We start from the raw sequence: 15,095 nt of genomic DNA, 5'->3' as shown, positions 1-15,095 counted from the left end.
ATGTTATGCCATATTGACTTGTCCAAGAGAAAACCAATCCAGTCATATTTAACGTTTTGCGATGGCATAAGAACATATATTGTCACGTCTCGACGCCTACCTTGTCTCTAGAATTTCCTTTGCACCCCGCAGGGAACAGTGCGTGTTTTCCGTTTCTTCACTGGACGACCCGCTACACGTGACCGAATTTAGGCGTCCGTAATTTGCTGATACCACCTGAAAATTGATAAATTTGCAATTATGGAATTTCGAGAACACCTAAAAATGCACAATTGAAAAATATCTCCATTTTGCATTAAACCCGAATATCTCCGGCTGGCACTCGTCAGGGGTAATCGCCAGCAGCTAGTAGAGGATTGGGAAGGTCATTGTATGCCAACAATCTCAAAGAAGCTCTTCAAAACTAAATGTGGTAAATTTTTCAATATCTGGATAACTGTAGAAATATTGGAGGTGCAAAACATCAATATACAATTGATGAAACCCGGCCATTCTCGACTGAAACTCGACAAGGGTAATCCTCAGCAACTAGAAGAGCATTAAAATGAACATTGTATAATATATAATTCACATCACTACTAGTTCCTGACGATTACCGCTGACGAGTACCAGCCGAAAATATTAGGGTTTATTTCAATACGAATATATTATTCACTCGACTAGAATAACTTTATATCTACAAAGAATGCAATGTTTCTTACTTCTATTACGTCATTTCCGTGGCATCGCAGATTGATTCGGTCTTCTTCGCACGCGGTTTCTGTAATCACCGGGAATCCCCCGTACGATATGGATTCTGTAGGATCGTCCCACCAACCGTCTGCAAATTAGGGAGTATTTGTTAGAGCCGAATTATACATTGAAGGCACAAATAATCCTATATAGTTGATGTAAAGATACTCTTGGAGGTGCAGAACTTCATGCACAATTGAAGAATATATTGATCTTGAAATAAACTGTCAATCGTCAGGGGTAATCGTCATCGATTATGGTAGGGAATTGAAAAGAACATTAAGATGAAACTGCTATCGTAATTTGAAAGGGTTTTAGTTAAGAAGAGGAGCACGAGTGTATCATCATCATCGATAATTTACTATTTTACAAAAGACTCAAGCTCGCTAAATATCATTGCGGTAAAATTAGACATCTCCAACATATCTGCAATGTCTATGTTTGGGCGTCACGTCATGTTCGGAGAGTGTGTGTATGAATGTATTATTCCATTGAACATCGAAGTTTTTCGAAGTTTTGTACCCGGTTCGTAAACCTTGGCAAGTTATGACTGTACCAGATTTCAAACATTCGCTGTGTTAGCAAGATATCGTAAGCTGGCGTAAAACTGTGCCGTAGCCCCGAGCCTTCTACCACCTTATGTATATCATACGTAACTTTTGTATCTGTTGATAGCGCAATTTGGTGATCATAGGATGATTCCGGACCAATGCAAAACTATGACTTGACACTTGTCACACGGACTTTTATTCGACACGTAAAATGCGCTACTGCTGGAGCTCGCGTATGTCCTGGCAAGCCATATGTGCTATACATACCGATCGATCGAAAAGTATAAAAGCCTTATCGTGTTCCAGAGTGTAAACCTGTCCGTGAATTAAGTGCCCGAATACAGTTTAAACATCTCCATCGCAACTGTTTTAATCGATTTAAAATTAGATAAACCGGGCCTCCAACCCGGCATGCCCATCATCAGCGCCGGGTTATGCTACTTCAAGGGTTGAACAGCACGAGGAGATACCTTAAAATGACATTTTAATCATCCAAATAAGGCCATGAATAATGCAGTAGAATAGCGATGTGGCATATCACGGTTTGTTACAGACACTTTGCAGTGATTCCCCGTTGTTTTTACTAATATCATTGCACCTATAATATACCACGTTAATATACAATGTTCTGTTCAATTCTGTGCTAGTTGATGACGATTACCCATCACTAGTGTCAACTGGAACGTTTCGGGTTTATTTCAATATCGATATATTATTCAATTGCGCACTGAAGTTCTGTATCTCCAAGATTCTATTTAACGGCATTGTACAACACAAGGATTCGGGAAACCAGCTAAAGAGATCACACATTGTCGCCCTGTCACCAATCCCGTAGACAAACCGACGATCACAAACAAGCAAGTGCGATTTACACAGTCGTATGACCGACCTTTCACAGCGCGGTGTATAATCGCATCAAAAACTCGCGCCCTTGCGAAAACGTAATTCGCCGTGAAGTTATCACAACGGATGCTTCTTTACGACGTACATGCCGGATCGCATTTGCTAAGTTATCAGATGATCCCGCGTGAAATCAGGCCTTCCGCTAACGATTTTATTGCATTCTATATAATCTGGGGTGGATTAGATTGACTATAGTTGCAAATCGACATATAACACATGGTGATTTCTAGACCGAGAATCGTCAATCACACACCCCCACAGTACTGCACTTTTGAATCGTGAATACAGATATCACGCACGCCATTGTATATAAAAGGTTATGCAATAGCATGATAAAGAAACCCGTGGAAACTCCCAGATATCTCTGCCCTGGAGGTAGAGAATTTCAATACACAATTGAATAACCTCTGTTTTCGGCTGATACTCGTGGGGAGTAATCGTCAGCAACCAGCAGAGATTTCAAAATAATGTTGTGTATCAACATTCTATTCATTCCATTCTATTTCCATAAGTTTTTGGTGATTCAAATTTCTACTTCAATAACGGCGTCATTGCGGCGTTATAATGGACCAGGTCATTTCTGCGGGAGATGTAATGTTGCGTTTACAAGTGATTATTATTTGCGCTGCGTTTCTCCGAAAGGTATTCCGCGCAACGTAAAATCAGATTGTTATGAGTCTTGTGTCAAATAACTGCGTTATTTACGGTACATCAGTTAATACTATGTCATTATTTCTATGAGCAAACGATGAACACGGGCCGAGATTGCGCTAGTATGCAATGTCGAATTCGGATGAGCAGACCACCAGTGATGAGCATCGGAGCGGAGTCGGAGTGTTTCCGGAGCGGAGTTTTGCCAATTTTTTGATACCCGGAGCGGGCTCGGAGTTTACTAAAGATATTTTTCCGGAGTTTTCCGGAGTGTTGTAAGTTTTGCCCCCGATATCTTTCGATAGCTCTGACCAGAAGACACTATTGATTACAAACCAAAACACAGACAGCTGACACCTTGTAAAGTTGTAATATGACGGGTAACATGCAAAAATGATTGCCAAGTGCATAAAAATCAGCCATCTGCACTGCAATTGGGGACTGGAGAGTAACCTAGTGATCTAGCAAGGCATTTTCGTTGAGCAGTGTCTGTAGTTCACAAAATTAAAGGCGCCCAATATCATTCGCAGTGCATCATTTGCTCCCTGCCTTGAGATGCAGTCTTTGAATGATTGAATCCACAGCTGAATGTCACCATATTATGAGATAAGATCTCCAGAATCTTCCACGTTGCTGTCATTGCAGTCTTGTATAGTCACATTCCTCCTTGGGTATTTGTTTGGTGACTGATTTTCATGCCATCCCAGTAATTGTGCGAAACATTTACAATCAGCAACATACAGCGGGGCTTCTCTATGGTACAACCTTTAGCTACCCTGATTCTTCCAGCAAGTTCATAATCATAACGGAATATATCCCATTATCCTGATGACGTTCAACATAGTAATAGGGTCCATTTTGTGAAAATGTATTCCTAACGTTGGTATCAGTTGAAACAAGATAATATCCGATACCGCTTTTGTGATAACTTTTCGCAACTTTCATCGTACTTGCAATTTGCAGTGAGAGATATCGATAATAAGTGTTACATCAATATTACCTTTATATCTGTGAGAAATATACATACAAGCAAGTTTCTGGATGGAAACAATAATAACTATGCAATGTGTTACAATGATTTAATGGCATTGCGACGAATTTTCGCTAGTAAGATCCGCTCATAGAGACATACCAGCATCTAAGCTCGCTTTAAAGATTTCAAATATACATGAATCACTAAGGTAAGCTGATCTTACCCTGTAAAAACAAACGAATTTCTGAACAGCCACACTAAATAACCATACAACCGTCTGCTTTGCTCTGCTCGCATCAACTACGCTTCCTTCAATATTGATTGACGTAGTCAGTCATCCAGAACTCTTCTGAATTTTCGTCATGTAATTTTTGGTTTGATTGAGAAATGACTTTGATGTGATAAGAAAAATCAGCACCGCAATCAAGTTTCTGCTGCTGGTCTGTCTCAGACTCCAAATTCAAGTTATCATGTATCAGTTTCAAAATTGGAAGTCACTCTCACTAGACATTTAGTCAACTCCGAGGAGCGTCGATCGGTGCGTCAGTGATGCATCATGTATGTTTAGTGCAGTGCAGCTCCATCAGCTGTTTCATGGCGATGCCGAACTTAATTTACTGAAACCTGTGATGTGATCGTCGATTTCAGTGGTGTTAGTGGTAGTTAGTTCGAACTGACTGGCCTTCCGTCGTCGTTTTAATATAATGGCTGAAGCACCGTCGACGTCAAGTGGGTTACCCACAAAGACGCAGAAAAAGAGTGACGTGTGGAAGGATTTCACTCTGATGCTGCATGAAAATAACGGCCAGTATACTGGGTTTGCGAGATGTCAAAATTGCAATGTTCAGCTAAAGCATCACAAGTCGACAAGTGGTACGTCGCATCTTCGAAGACATAGCGAAGCGTGTAAGAAGAATTGATCATAGTTGAAGAAAGTTCCTTTCTTTCTTCCAACAAAAAAGTAAGCGAGAAATCAAAGGAGAAGGTGATCATGTGGAACACTGATCGTCGGGTGGAGAATACTGAAGAAGTGCCGGTTTGCCGTGGTGTTGTGCAGACGATGTTTTGCCATCCAGATTTACGGTGAAACGTAAGTTGGATGAGAAGGCGTCATCTTTGAAGCAGAAGCTGTCAGAGGAACTAAGAGTTGCTATCAAGTCTTATGGGCTGGCTGGCATCACCACAGATATGTGGACCGATCTAAAGGGTCGCAGTTCTATTAGCTTGACTGTCCATTTTGTTGGAGAGAACTTGACTCTCAGAAGTAATGTTGCGACTGTTCGGCAATTCATGGATACTAAAAAAACTGGTCTGAATATCAGACAGGCTATCGAAAACATCGATTGGGATTCTTCGACAATGGTTTTGAATAACTGCCTCTACCGATATGGATGTTTCGGAGACTGGACAAGATTCTTCGGGTTATCTCGGAGTCTGGGATTGAGATCCCCGGAGTCGGAGGGACTTTGCCTCAGAGTCCAAAGTTGTCGGAGGGACTCGGAGTCTCGAAAAGCCGACTCCGCTCATCACTGCAGACCACTCAAAAGTCAGTTTCCTCTCGAGGGAATGCTGACCTACAAAAGTCAGCAAAACAAATTTTCGAGGAATGCATACGCCTTTGCATTCCGCTTCTGTAAACATGGATAGCTACGCCATCAGAAATACTTTGGAGGTATTTCGTATTAACATCGCTTACAAGATTCATAATTAGATAGCTATGTCAGCATTTTGCAGAAAGTCAGGCGTTAAACTTAAGATGTCCCTACAGCCTACACGCTTTGATATTTCACAAATTCTAACCGGTACATGTTTACTCCCGCGCTACCCGAGCTGTGCTTCACATCTTCGTAAGTGGCGGCAAACATAGCGTCGGTTTTATAGGAATATTTTCAAAGATTTTAGTACTTGTAAACTAGAATCATGATGGTTTATTTGCCGTGTACCTCGCGTCGTGTAATCCATTAGGGAATGCGACCGGTCCCGATCGTTTCATGACAATTTTACGACTGATTTCGGGATGATTCATAAAATGATGTAAAGGACTATGTCTAACAACGGATCAAGAGAATAGTGACTCGGTCAATACGTTTGTCGACCGCAAACAGATATTAAACATATTTGGGTCATTTTACGATTATTGGGATACCATAAGTAAAACAGTAGGGGTGCGTGCGTACCTGGCATTTGAATTACAACTGCTATATATGTAACGACGCATTTTTACATGACCAGGCACCGTAACGCAAGAAAATATATTACTATTGGATAATATAATCATATTGAAATAAACCCGAATATTTTCGGCTTACAATCGTCAAGGGTAATCGACATCGACTAGTAGAGAATTGGAAAGGTCATTGTGTACCAATATTTTATTTCAATATGAATATGACATTCAATTGTATAATGCATAAGTTATATACCTCCAAGACGCTCTTCAGATGCATTACTACCAACGAACATATCAGTTTTCTGTACTCATCCCTCAGTCATGACGTGGAAACTCAACAATTGTACTTTCATATATTGTACATAAGTTTCTGCAGAATCGCCAAAAAAAAATCAAGAGGATTCCCCAGATGGCCGATCCATGACTGGATCCACCGAACGTAATGTGGCAGGTATGCATCGCCCGCACTAAATTATTCATCGCAACATCGCAGAACCATTACCATTACGCTGGATTATTTTAAAAATCAGGCCGAGAGCAGTGGCTCTGTCCGACTTAAACCGAAACGACCCACGACCCGTCACTATTCACTGCATCAGAAATTCCGCGAGAAAAAGTCTGATCACATAAGCAGCGGCCGATTTAAACAAATTTAAGTGTATTTTTCAAATCTTATTGTCACATACGCATGTTGGACAGGACTGAGCCAATTCGATTATCAGAGTGATCCGATTCTAAATTGAGTATTTGGCTTCGTTTCGAGGTATTTATCATGTCACACGCTACAGTAGTGTGAATGCCGCGGGAAATGCAAATATGGCGCCTTCAATGGAACCCCAAAGAATATAACGACCGTTCTACATCACATTGTAGATGATTAGGTGTTTTTTTTTACCATACCAATTTCATTGTGCATTGTGGCAATGTTGTGGGTTGAACACGACTTCACAGTTACGTCATTTCCAACAAGGCGCGTGGCTTTGTAGTACAAGTTTCGTATGCTACGGTACTACCAGTCGGGGTTTATAGCCTTGCACAGTGGAAAATAGTATTCAGACTATGATTCTCGTAAATTAACTCTTCGAGGCGAGGAGAGTGCTATTTCAGTACCTGAAATGTCCGTAGTTGGAATATTTATACATGTAAACATATGATATAGTCAATGTTAAGAGATGATACGTATGCATGCAACATTGCAAAGTCGCCAGTGTGATATTATGATATTCAGCATTATTTTGTGACGAATTTGAAAGGTTACGTGATGCAATCTTTTCACACCAACCTTGGCACTCCGTCGTCCGCAAGTTACTGTAGCCAGCCAGCAATAAGATCCACGCAATTCCCCGGACCATTGCTCCTTCGTGTATTACACAATTCCTTGGCACCGAACGAGTCTTCTCATTAACATCGATGGTATCTCTCTATGCGGCGTCACGTAAACAGTTGAGTTAATATGGATTCTATATTTTATACGCTGCCAAAAGGATATGTATGAATTATACGCTGCACCTGCTGCAGTGAAATATGCTCCCCAGTCCCCATCATTGACGACACAAGTGCTTACAAACAATCATATTCGACAATAAGATTACCTGAGCAATATCTAAGCATGACTGCATAAATCTAAACGCTAGGCTAGACTTTTTTAGCTAACATGAGATAGGAAATTACATTAATTGGTCGTAGTTTCGGTATCCCAACCTCGCGCGGAATTTCAAGTTGTAATTAATCGAACTATCATTTAAATATTTTACATTCTATCGTTGAAGAGCTTCCTGGAGGTGCAGAAGTTCAAAATGAAATTGAATAATATATTCGTACTGAAATAACACGACTATTTTCGGCTGACACTCTTTGTAATTCTCTGGTAGTTGCTTACGATTTCCCCTGACGAGTGTCAGACAAAAATATTCGGGTTTACTTCAATATGATATTGCTATTCAATTCGCCCCTTTCAAAGAATTCTCCTGCTCAACTATTCAAACAGACACCATGCCTCGTGAACTGCAGTACTTGAGATGTGACCTTAAACTGATATACAAGTTTTCCTATTACGGAATAGTTGAAGGCATCTCAAACAGCCTGTTGTAAAGTCTTCGTATAGCTTCTCGGAGGTACAGAGCTTCAATATACAATTGAATGGTATATTCATATTGAAATACACACGGATATTCACGGCACGACACTTTGACTATTTTTGCCCTTGACGAGTGTCAACCAAAAATATTCGGGTATATATCAATATGACTGTACTATTCAATCATGAAAAGTCATTTGAAGCCCGATCAATTCTACTGCATTCGACCAAGCAAGCGTCGGAAATTTTCTGCATTGGCGGCCACAGAATCGATCTGTATTTCCCGAAGAAAAAATGGACGATTACGAGAGATTGAGCAAAACGCTTCTATCACCTCAGGTCGCGGCTGTAATCCGGAAACTCTGAAACCAATTTACGTGCAATAATAGCTCGATCCCGTCCGATTCTGCGCGTGAAAGTGACTGAAGTCGTTTGAGTTTTGAGTAAATGTCAAGTGTAATCACTTGCTCTACAATTAACGATCGTCATAGAAAATGCTATAAAAATATAACAGCAACATATATCGTAAATATAATCGATTCACAATGTTTATGATTATGATTATCAGGGAGAACTTCAATATACAATTGAATGGTATGTTAATACTGAAATAAATCCGAATATTTTCGGCTGACACTCGTCAGGGGTAATCGTCAGCAACTAGTAGAGAATAGTAAATAACATTAGATATCCACTTAAAATATTCGCGTTTATTTCAATATGAATATACCATTCAATTATATATTGAAGTTCTGTAACCCCAAAATGCTCTTCAAGGAGAACTTTGAAAATTATTCTACACCATGAGCCGTGAATCATATTACTGAAAACTTGAAGTCGAACCTACCCGGGGTAAAACTCACGCGTTACGACATAATATCGTCATGCGCGTTCACTGGAGGAGTGCCGGCTGAGAAAGTTGAGTGTCAACGAACCACATCGACAAGGGTCGTTCAATGTAGAGTTGCTGGGACCAAGAGACAAGTCCTAATATCCGCCCGTGAGTTATTGACGTCATAATTCTTTATCTTTCATGCCATGAGTCTAGGCCTGGGGATGAAATACTAGCAAATCAACTCACAGAAGTGGTTGAAGAAGTGATCGATATTACTCAAGTAGAAGTAAGGTAGTAAGTGTCTTCGCAAGTACATGTAAAAGTAGCGATTTGCAAGTAAGTAAAAAGCAAGTATTCCATAGGCATTTTGTCTAAAAAACTCTGACGCAGAAGTAGAAGTCTGAAATCATAATTGCTATTGGTCAAGTATAGCCAAAGCTTTCTGGAGTACCGCGTAAAAGTAGAAGTACTTCGTTACTCACCATCTCTGACTCTACACAGAAATGAGTATTCCTCATTATCAACTTGCGTAATGTGCAGAATGCAGTAGTGCAATCATTAGGGCAGTCTAGTGTATCTTTGACACTATATTCGGGGTCTACGATAACTTAAATTAAGGTAAATCCTGGCTAAGTCTTGCATAAAATGCGTTAATGGTTGCAAACGCACTGCCCCTGCCTATAGCTGTCTGGTACCGGTTCTCCGGGACTTCTGAGTATTGCGGAAGTTGTGGCATTCAACTAGATCTAGAACCTTCCCATCTGGTAGAGACATACATCTACTCCCGTATTTCGGTCAAGAATATCAAGATTTTCCTACTTAGACGACCCGGCCGCATCTCTGTCTCGTATACAATTGTTTGCTATATATCCACCGCTAATGAAGAACAGCTAAATTGTTTACATTAGCTTTAAATCAAGTTACTGCGAGGTATTGAGAAATAATGCCGGTTCAGCCGCGATGGCGCCTCAAGAATACAAGTTTGTCTCGAAAGAAACCTGGATAATTCCAGTGTAAACACGCCGGACATCGCGACAGACATTATCCAGTTGACTTAATCAGATTAGTAGGACTCGTAATTAGAATGGCGAAGTTGAACGAACCAATTCCAATGCCGCAAACTGCAATCGCGTTGCTGTAAGTAAGAGTTGGTCCATGTTTAGAAGGTTAAGCACATGCGCATGACCAACTATAATGAAGGGGCTGACCGACAAATACCGACAGACGTTCACCATTGACAGCACCAAGTTTTACTACTATCATCATACATATAGGCCTCTAACTTATCGGCGATATATGCGAGTCATTGCGTTGGAAGGTGCAGGCTATGTGTGTACTGCATATATATTAATTATGATCTATTATCAGGTTTGGTTGAATGATTGAATGTGTGCAGTGTGATCATGTCTCAGGGTGTATTTCAATGCGGATCTCGACAAGGTGAAAATACTTCATCATCTTAAAAATGAAGAGCTTCTTTGAGTTACAGAGCTTAAATATACAATTGAACAATATCTTCGTAATGTCTTAGTATTGACGCGTGATTTCTAAGTTCGCATTTTGGAATAGACGGGGCTCAGTATGGCGCAGGCTATGGTGCATAAAGTGTCATCCTCACTATTCCCAGGAGAATATTTCTAGCTACTATACATTATTGAGTCATTGTTCAAAATCGATTACGTCAGGTAATGTAGTTAATTCTCGGTGCCTGATTCCAATACTAAGTGGATAATACCTCAGCCACGTGGTTGGTGTCTAGTGGCCATCATTCCGAAAATGTTTTTCATCTCCAATAAGGACGAATACACCTTGTCAATATTATCAAAACGAACTTATACCTGCAAATTCTCAGTGTATATTTTTCAACTCAATAGCCTATAGTGGCAAAAGATAGACAACTAAGTCTAAATTGACACTTTTGATCGGTATTTAGTATTCACAATATGACATTGAAGAGACACTTAGAGGAACTTCAATATGCAATACAAATGTTTAGATATATTTCAATGTAAATATATTATTTAACTTTAGTATCCCAAATGTGACGGCGATGAGTATCAACTCGGCCGTACCGACCCCAATGTAGTTTCCAGATATAACAATTCTGGTCTACGAAAACGAAAACGAAAGTTACTAAGTTACAAAACCAGGGTATTATAAACGAAATTATCTCAAGTCTCGTACCAAGAAATGCTACATCAAGGATCTATAATGTCCCTTGTATGGAATTCATCGACGGGAGAGGTAAAATCGTTTGGGTGGGCACTGGGCATCTGTATAAAGCCTATCATTTTCCGCTTAGCAAATAATTTATGTTCAACAGACTTCCAGAGTATCGACTGGTTCTGGAGCAGCACTAATCCACGCAGCGCTGTGTCTGATGGCGTCAGTCATCGTATCAGTTCGGTCGACTTTAACTGTTTGACCTTATTTGATGAATCTGATTGATTGAGATTTCAATATATTCCTGACATCGAGTAGAAGATTTCGATGATCTCATCTATTTACAAATCCTATTTCAGCCTTTGCTACGTCACACTCCGTAACAGACTCAATGCGTAGCATCCGCGGTACATAACAGCAGCACGAAAAGGATTACTTGAACGGAATATTCAATTGTTTAGCTTTATTAGGATTATATATAATATCATGACTTTGATCTATGACACGAATTGTGGGAAATTTACTCAGTATACATCAATTCGAACGAATGTGGAGTGGTTTTCATGATTGATGACTCCGATACGGCATAGTCACGATTACCGGTACTGCGCCGTGTGAAGTGTAGTTTAGGCTTGTCGAATGAACTTCTCAATAACCTGGGAATGGTCTGTAATTCAAAGCGCAAACTCTGAAAGATTAAAAATCGAGACAAATCCTCTACGTGTGTGCTTTCTTTAATCTGCTCCGAGTTGTGGAAGGCACATACCCACTCACGACATCGAGGCGTCTTATTGACTGAAGAATCAACGCACAAACGAACCGCACGCCAGAATGAAAGGGCTAATACCTCCACAAACAAAAACGAAGGAAGGATCTAGCACCTCCGCTGTAACGCAAAATTAATGACACGGATTTCGAGAGGCGTGTGATAAGTCGAACTGAAAAAGCCATCAAATGATACAATAGAACATTAAAATCATTATTACCTCTTAGTGTTGGTAAGTAGCTATACGCCTTCTGCTATTATTGAAAAATCTCAGCCGCGAATGTGGAGGTCAATATTTACTACGCGTTGACCATGATGGGACACTCGCTACGGATTAATTTTGCATTGCTCCGTGACGCCGCGATATTTTATCAAGTTTTTGAAGTGGAAAGTATAGATATAGACATTACAATTACAAATTCCGAGCAGACTTGGGCAACTAGATAGATAATTCTGAGTTTCCTTAAATGCTACGGGAGAACTGTTTGGTGCGAAATATGCCAATTTTGTTATAGTATACATACATTTCCAATCCTCATGCTTATGAGAAAAACCTTGATCCAATTTCCAAGTTTTCACGAATTCAGTAATTCTTCCTCTGACATAATTTGGTACAAAAACCGTGTAGCTATAATTCTAATTCTAATCTAATTTGGTAAAGTTGAAAATTCTCCAGTTGTCCAGCTCTTATTCCGAGGGACCTGATGTGTTCAGATCATAAATGTGTGACGTCAGGTGAAATAAAATATCTATTCAATCTGTATTCATGTCCCTTTTATTACAAGTGGATGCTATAGTTCGGATCTAATATTATTCTTGAGAATAAGAACTTATCGTTAATTTTCCACTGTATGACGCAGAACCTCAATCGTCAAACATACCTTCCAAAGGCTTGTCGGGAATAAATTATTCAGCGAAGCGCGCAAGCTCCCATTCCGACTGTATTCAGAATTAAAATCAGGCTTAATAGATCGAAACAATCGATTTTCGGTGTCCTGCCGCCGCGAGAATTTGCATAAAGTTTTTTTTATGGAATGCGGGTTCTTGGTTAAAAGCATGGTAATCGCGACGTTCGATTGACACGTATTTATTTTGCAGAAGTCGGGCGACACTTTACCTCAGAACTGTCCCCACGATGGATACACATGGCAACTCTATACCAGAAATAGTTTTGGGGTATGTGAAAGGGCATATAGTCGCGTACCAGTACCCAGAGGTTATCAGTACCACGCAAATACTCATCCTCTATACTTCGCTAGTCAGGAATAAGTTTTGTATGAGATTGTTTGCCCGTAAACACGCGCTAGATAAAGTAACAAATCTGGTTATCAGAATTATATCACCTTAGGATTTATTTAACCCGATGCAGTGACCCCGTTAACGCCCCGCGCGTAAGCGTTGTTGCTTACAGTGAAAATAAATATCTCAACTTCGCTCAGGTGTTGTATATAGGTAGATGGCATTTTCCGCCGGCCCAATTATAAAAGAATTCGCCCGCGGTTTCGGGTGAGACGTATGATTCGATTGAGGCCGCCGATTTTTCATGCCAGGTGATTTCGACTGCCTTTTTGCAAATCGTTACGACTTCGTAGATCGTACGCTCAATCAAAATCATTCGCTCGCATTTATGCTAAACATATAATTATCTGATGCAATGACACCATAAGAAGATTGCTATACGTTCACACTTCACACGATGGCTTAATTATTGATAGATCCCATTCAAAAGGAGGCGCCGTTGGAAAATATACTCAGGTGGGTAAATAAACGATCGAGCGTATCGTGTTGGAAATTGGCAGCGAATCGTCGCTAACGAAATACCTTAATCCGGATTTGAAAATATACTCTTTAAGATCACACTGATGGTGTGGTCCACATCTTGATATCATGGCGAGGAGTTTCAAACGCTTGCTCCGTGTGTGCATGTGTGCAGGATCAAATTTAACTCGCTATTGCGTATTTACGCATACTTGATTAATATACAATTATACATTCTATGTCCGCCCTGAACACGTCCTCAATTGAATACTGACTGCATAGGAAGCCGGGTCCTGCCTGAAGCGATGGTGAAAACAACCCTATAACTCACAAATACACTTCCGATCGTTGACTTATGACATAGGCTTTCCTTTGGGAGATAATGCCTTCCAGAGTGAGTCCATCATAAACCACGTACGTTGTTCATATGTTCGCAATTTGACAACAAACGTAACGGTTGGCTGCATAAGTGCATTGAGATTACCCGTTGATTCAATATTTACCCACGCGTTCGTGAAACCACCGTGTGTGCATGCTTTACCGCAACGCAGAGTTTCAATTTACATTTCGGGACTAGAATATAGTGCTAGTGGCGATTAATGCGTAGTTTGTACATACCTTTGATCACACACAAAATGTTGAATTGAATAATATTGAATAATAATTGCATATTGAAGTTTTGTACCTCAAAGAGTCTCTACAAATGCAGATTATAGGGAGGTTACATTATATGTGAATAGATTGATAATATACCTGGCGACTAGGTACGTTCCATATCGGATATCTGTTCTATCTACTAGCCATTTACTAGCCAACTTCACAGCCAAATTCATGTTTTAAAACTGTTTGTTCAATAACATAACACTACGAATTTAGTACGGATAACGGACGGGTTTAAGAGAATATCACATTAACAATACACGCAGTAATATCAGGTCGTATACGTGGCCTCGCGATAATCACAGTGGCATGTTACAAATCAGAGACATATGCTTTTTGATAGATCATAACCCTTTGAACCATTACAAGACGAATAGTCTCAAGTGTTTTCATTTTATGTATAGTAGGCTATCATGTTACAAGCATAAACAGAGCGTTCACAACGTCTGAGCATTCAACGCCAATGCACTAGAATGCGAACAACGCATTACATAGTACAAATCGGAACGCAGCTGTAACTTGAATCAATGAATGCGAAATATTTAAAACTATTGTTTGTAAATCGGTGATAAGGCAAGAAAGCTTCTGCATCAGAACAAATTTATCTATGCATCACCCATAATGTATACAATAGCATTGAGTGAGCGAGCCGAACAAACGTTTAGCGCGTGACAATATCTACACACGGCAATCGTGGGTTATATTAAAAGCACACAATATTTGTGAAATATGTATCATTGACGTGTGGACAATATGTTAGCGATATCCCACGTATTGTTTCAGCGTCACATCAGCACGTAGAGTCTTACTTAGTCACCATAACTCCTTGAGGTGTCTAATTAGGATTATCCTAGCG

The 15,095-nt window shown here is 40.1% G+C and overlaps 1 protein-coding gene across 2 annotated transcripts in view; it reads right to left on the bottom strand.

Moving 5' to 3' along the window:
- Positions 1–7,484, bottom strand: part of LOC145451754 (adhesion G protein-coupled receptor L3-like) — a 28,748-nt gene extending 21,264 nt beyond the window's left edge. The window contains exons 1-3 of one of the 2 annotated variants that reach the window (XM_080329989.1): positions 7,263–7,484; positions 702–820; positions 101–216 (exon numbers count right to left, since the gene is read on the bottom strand). In XM_080329989.1, the coding sequence (XP_080186115.1) occupies positions 101–216; positions 702–820; positions 7,263–7,332 (305 nt within the window). In that variant the 5' untranslated portion in view covers positions 7,333–7,484. The remainder of the gene's footprint in view (positions 1–100; positions 217–701; positions 821–7,262) is intronic. The other variant, XM_080329990.1, reaches the window with a different exon arrangement.
- Between the last annotated feature and the right edge of the window lie 7,611 nt (positions 7,485–15,095).

This window comes from Botryllus schlosseri, chromosome 12, assembly GCF_051294905.1.
Source record: "Botryllus schlosseri isolate E-star chromosome 12, Bs_hap1, whole genome shotgun sequence".
Classification (NCBI taxonomy): Eukaryota; Metazoa; Chordata; class Ascidiacea; order Stolidobranchia; family Styelidae; genus Botryllus; species Botryllus schlosseri.
The sequence above is the reverse complement of the archived record's forward strand: the minus strand, read 5'-3'. Positions and strand labels throughout refer to the sequence as shown.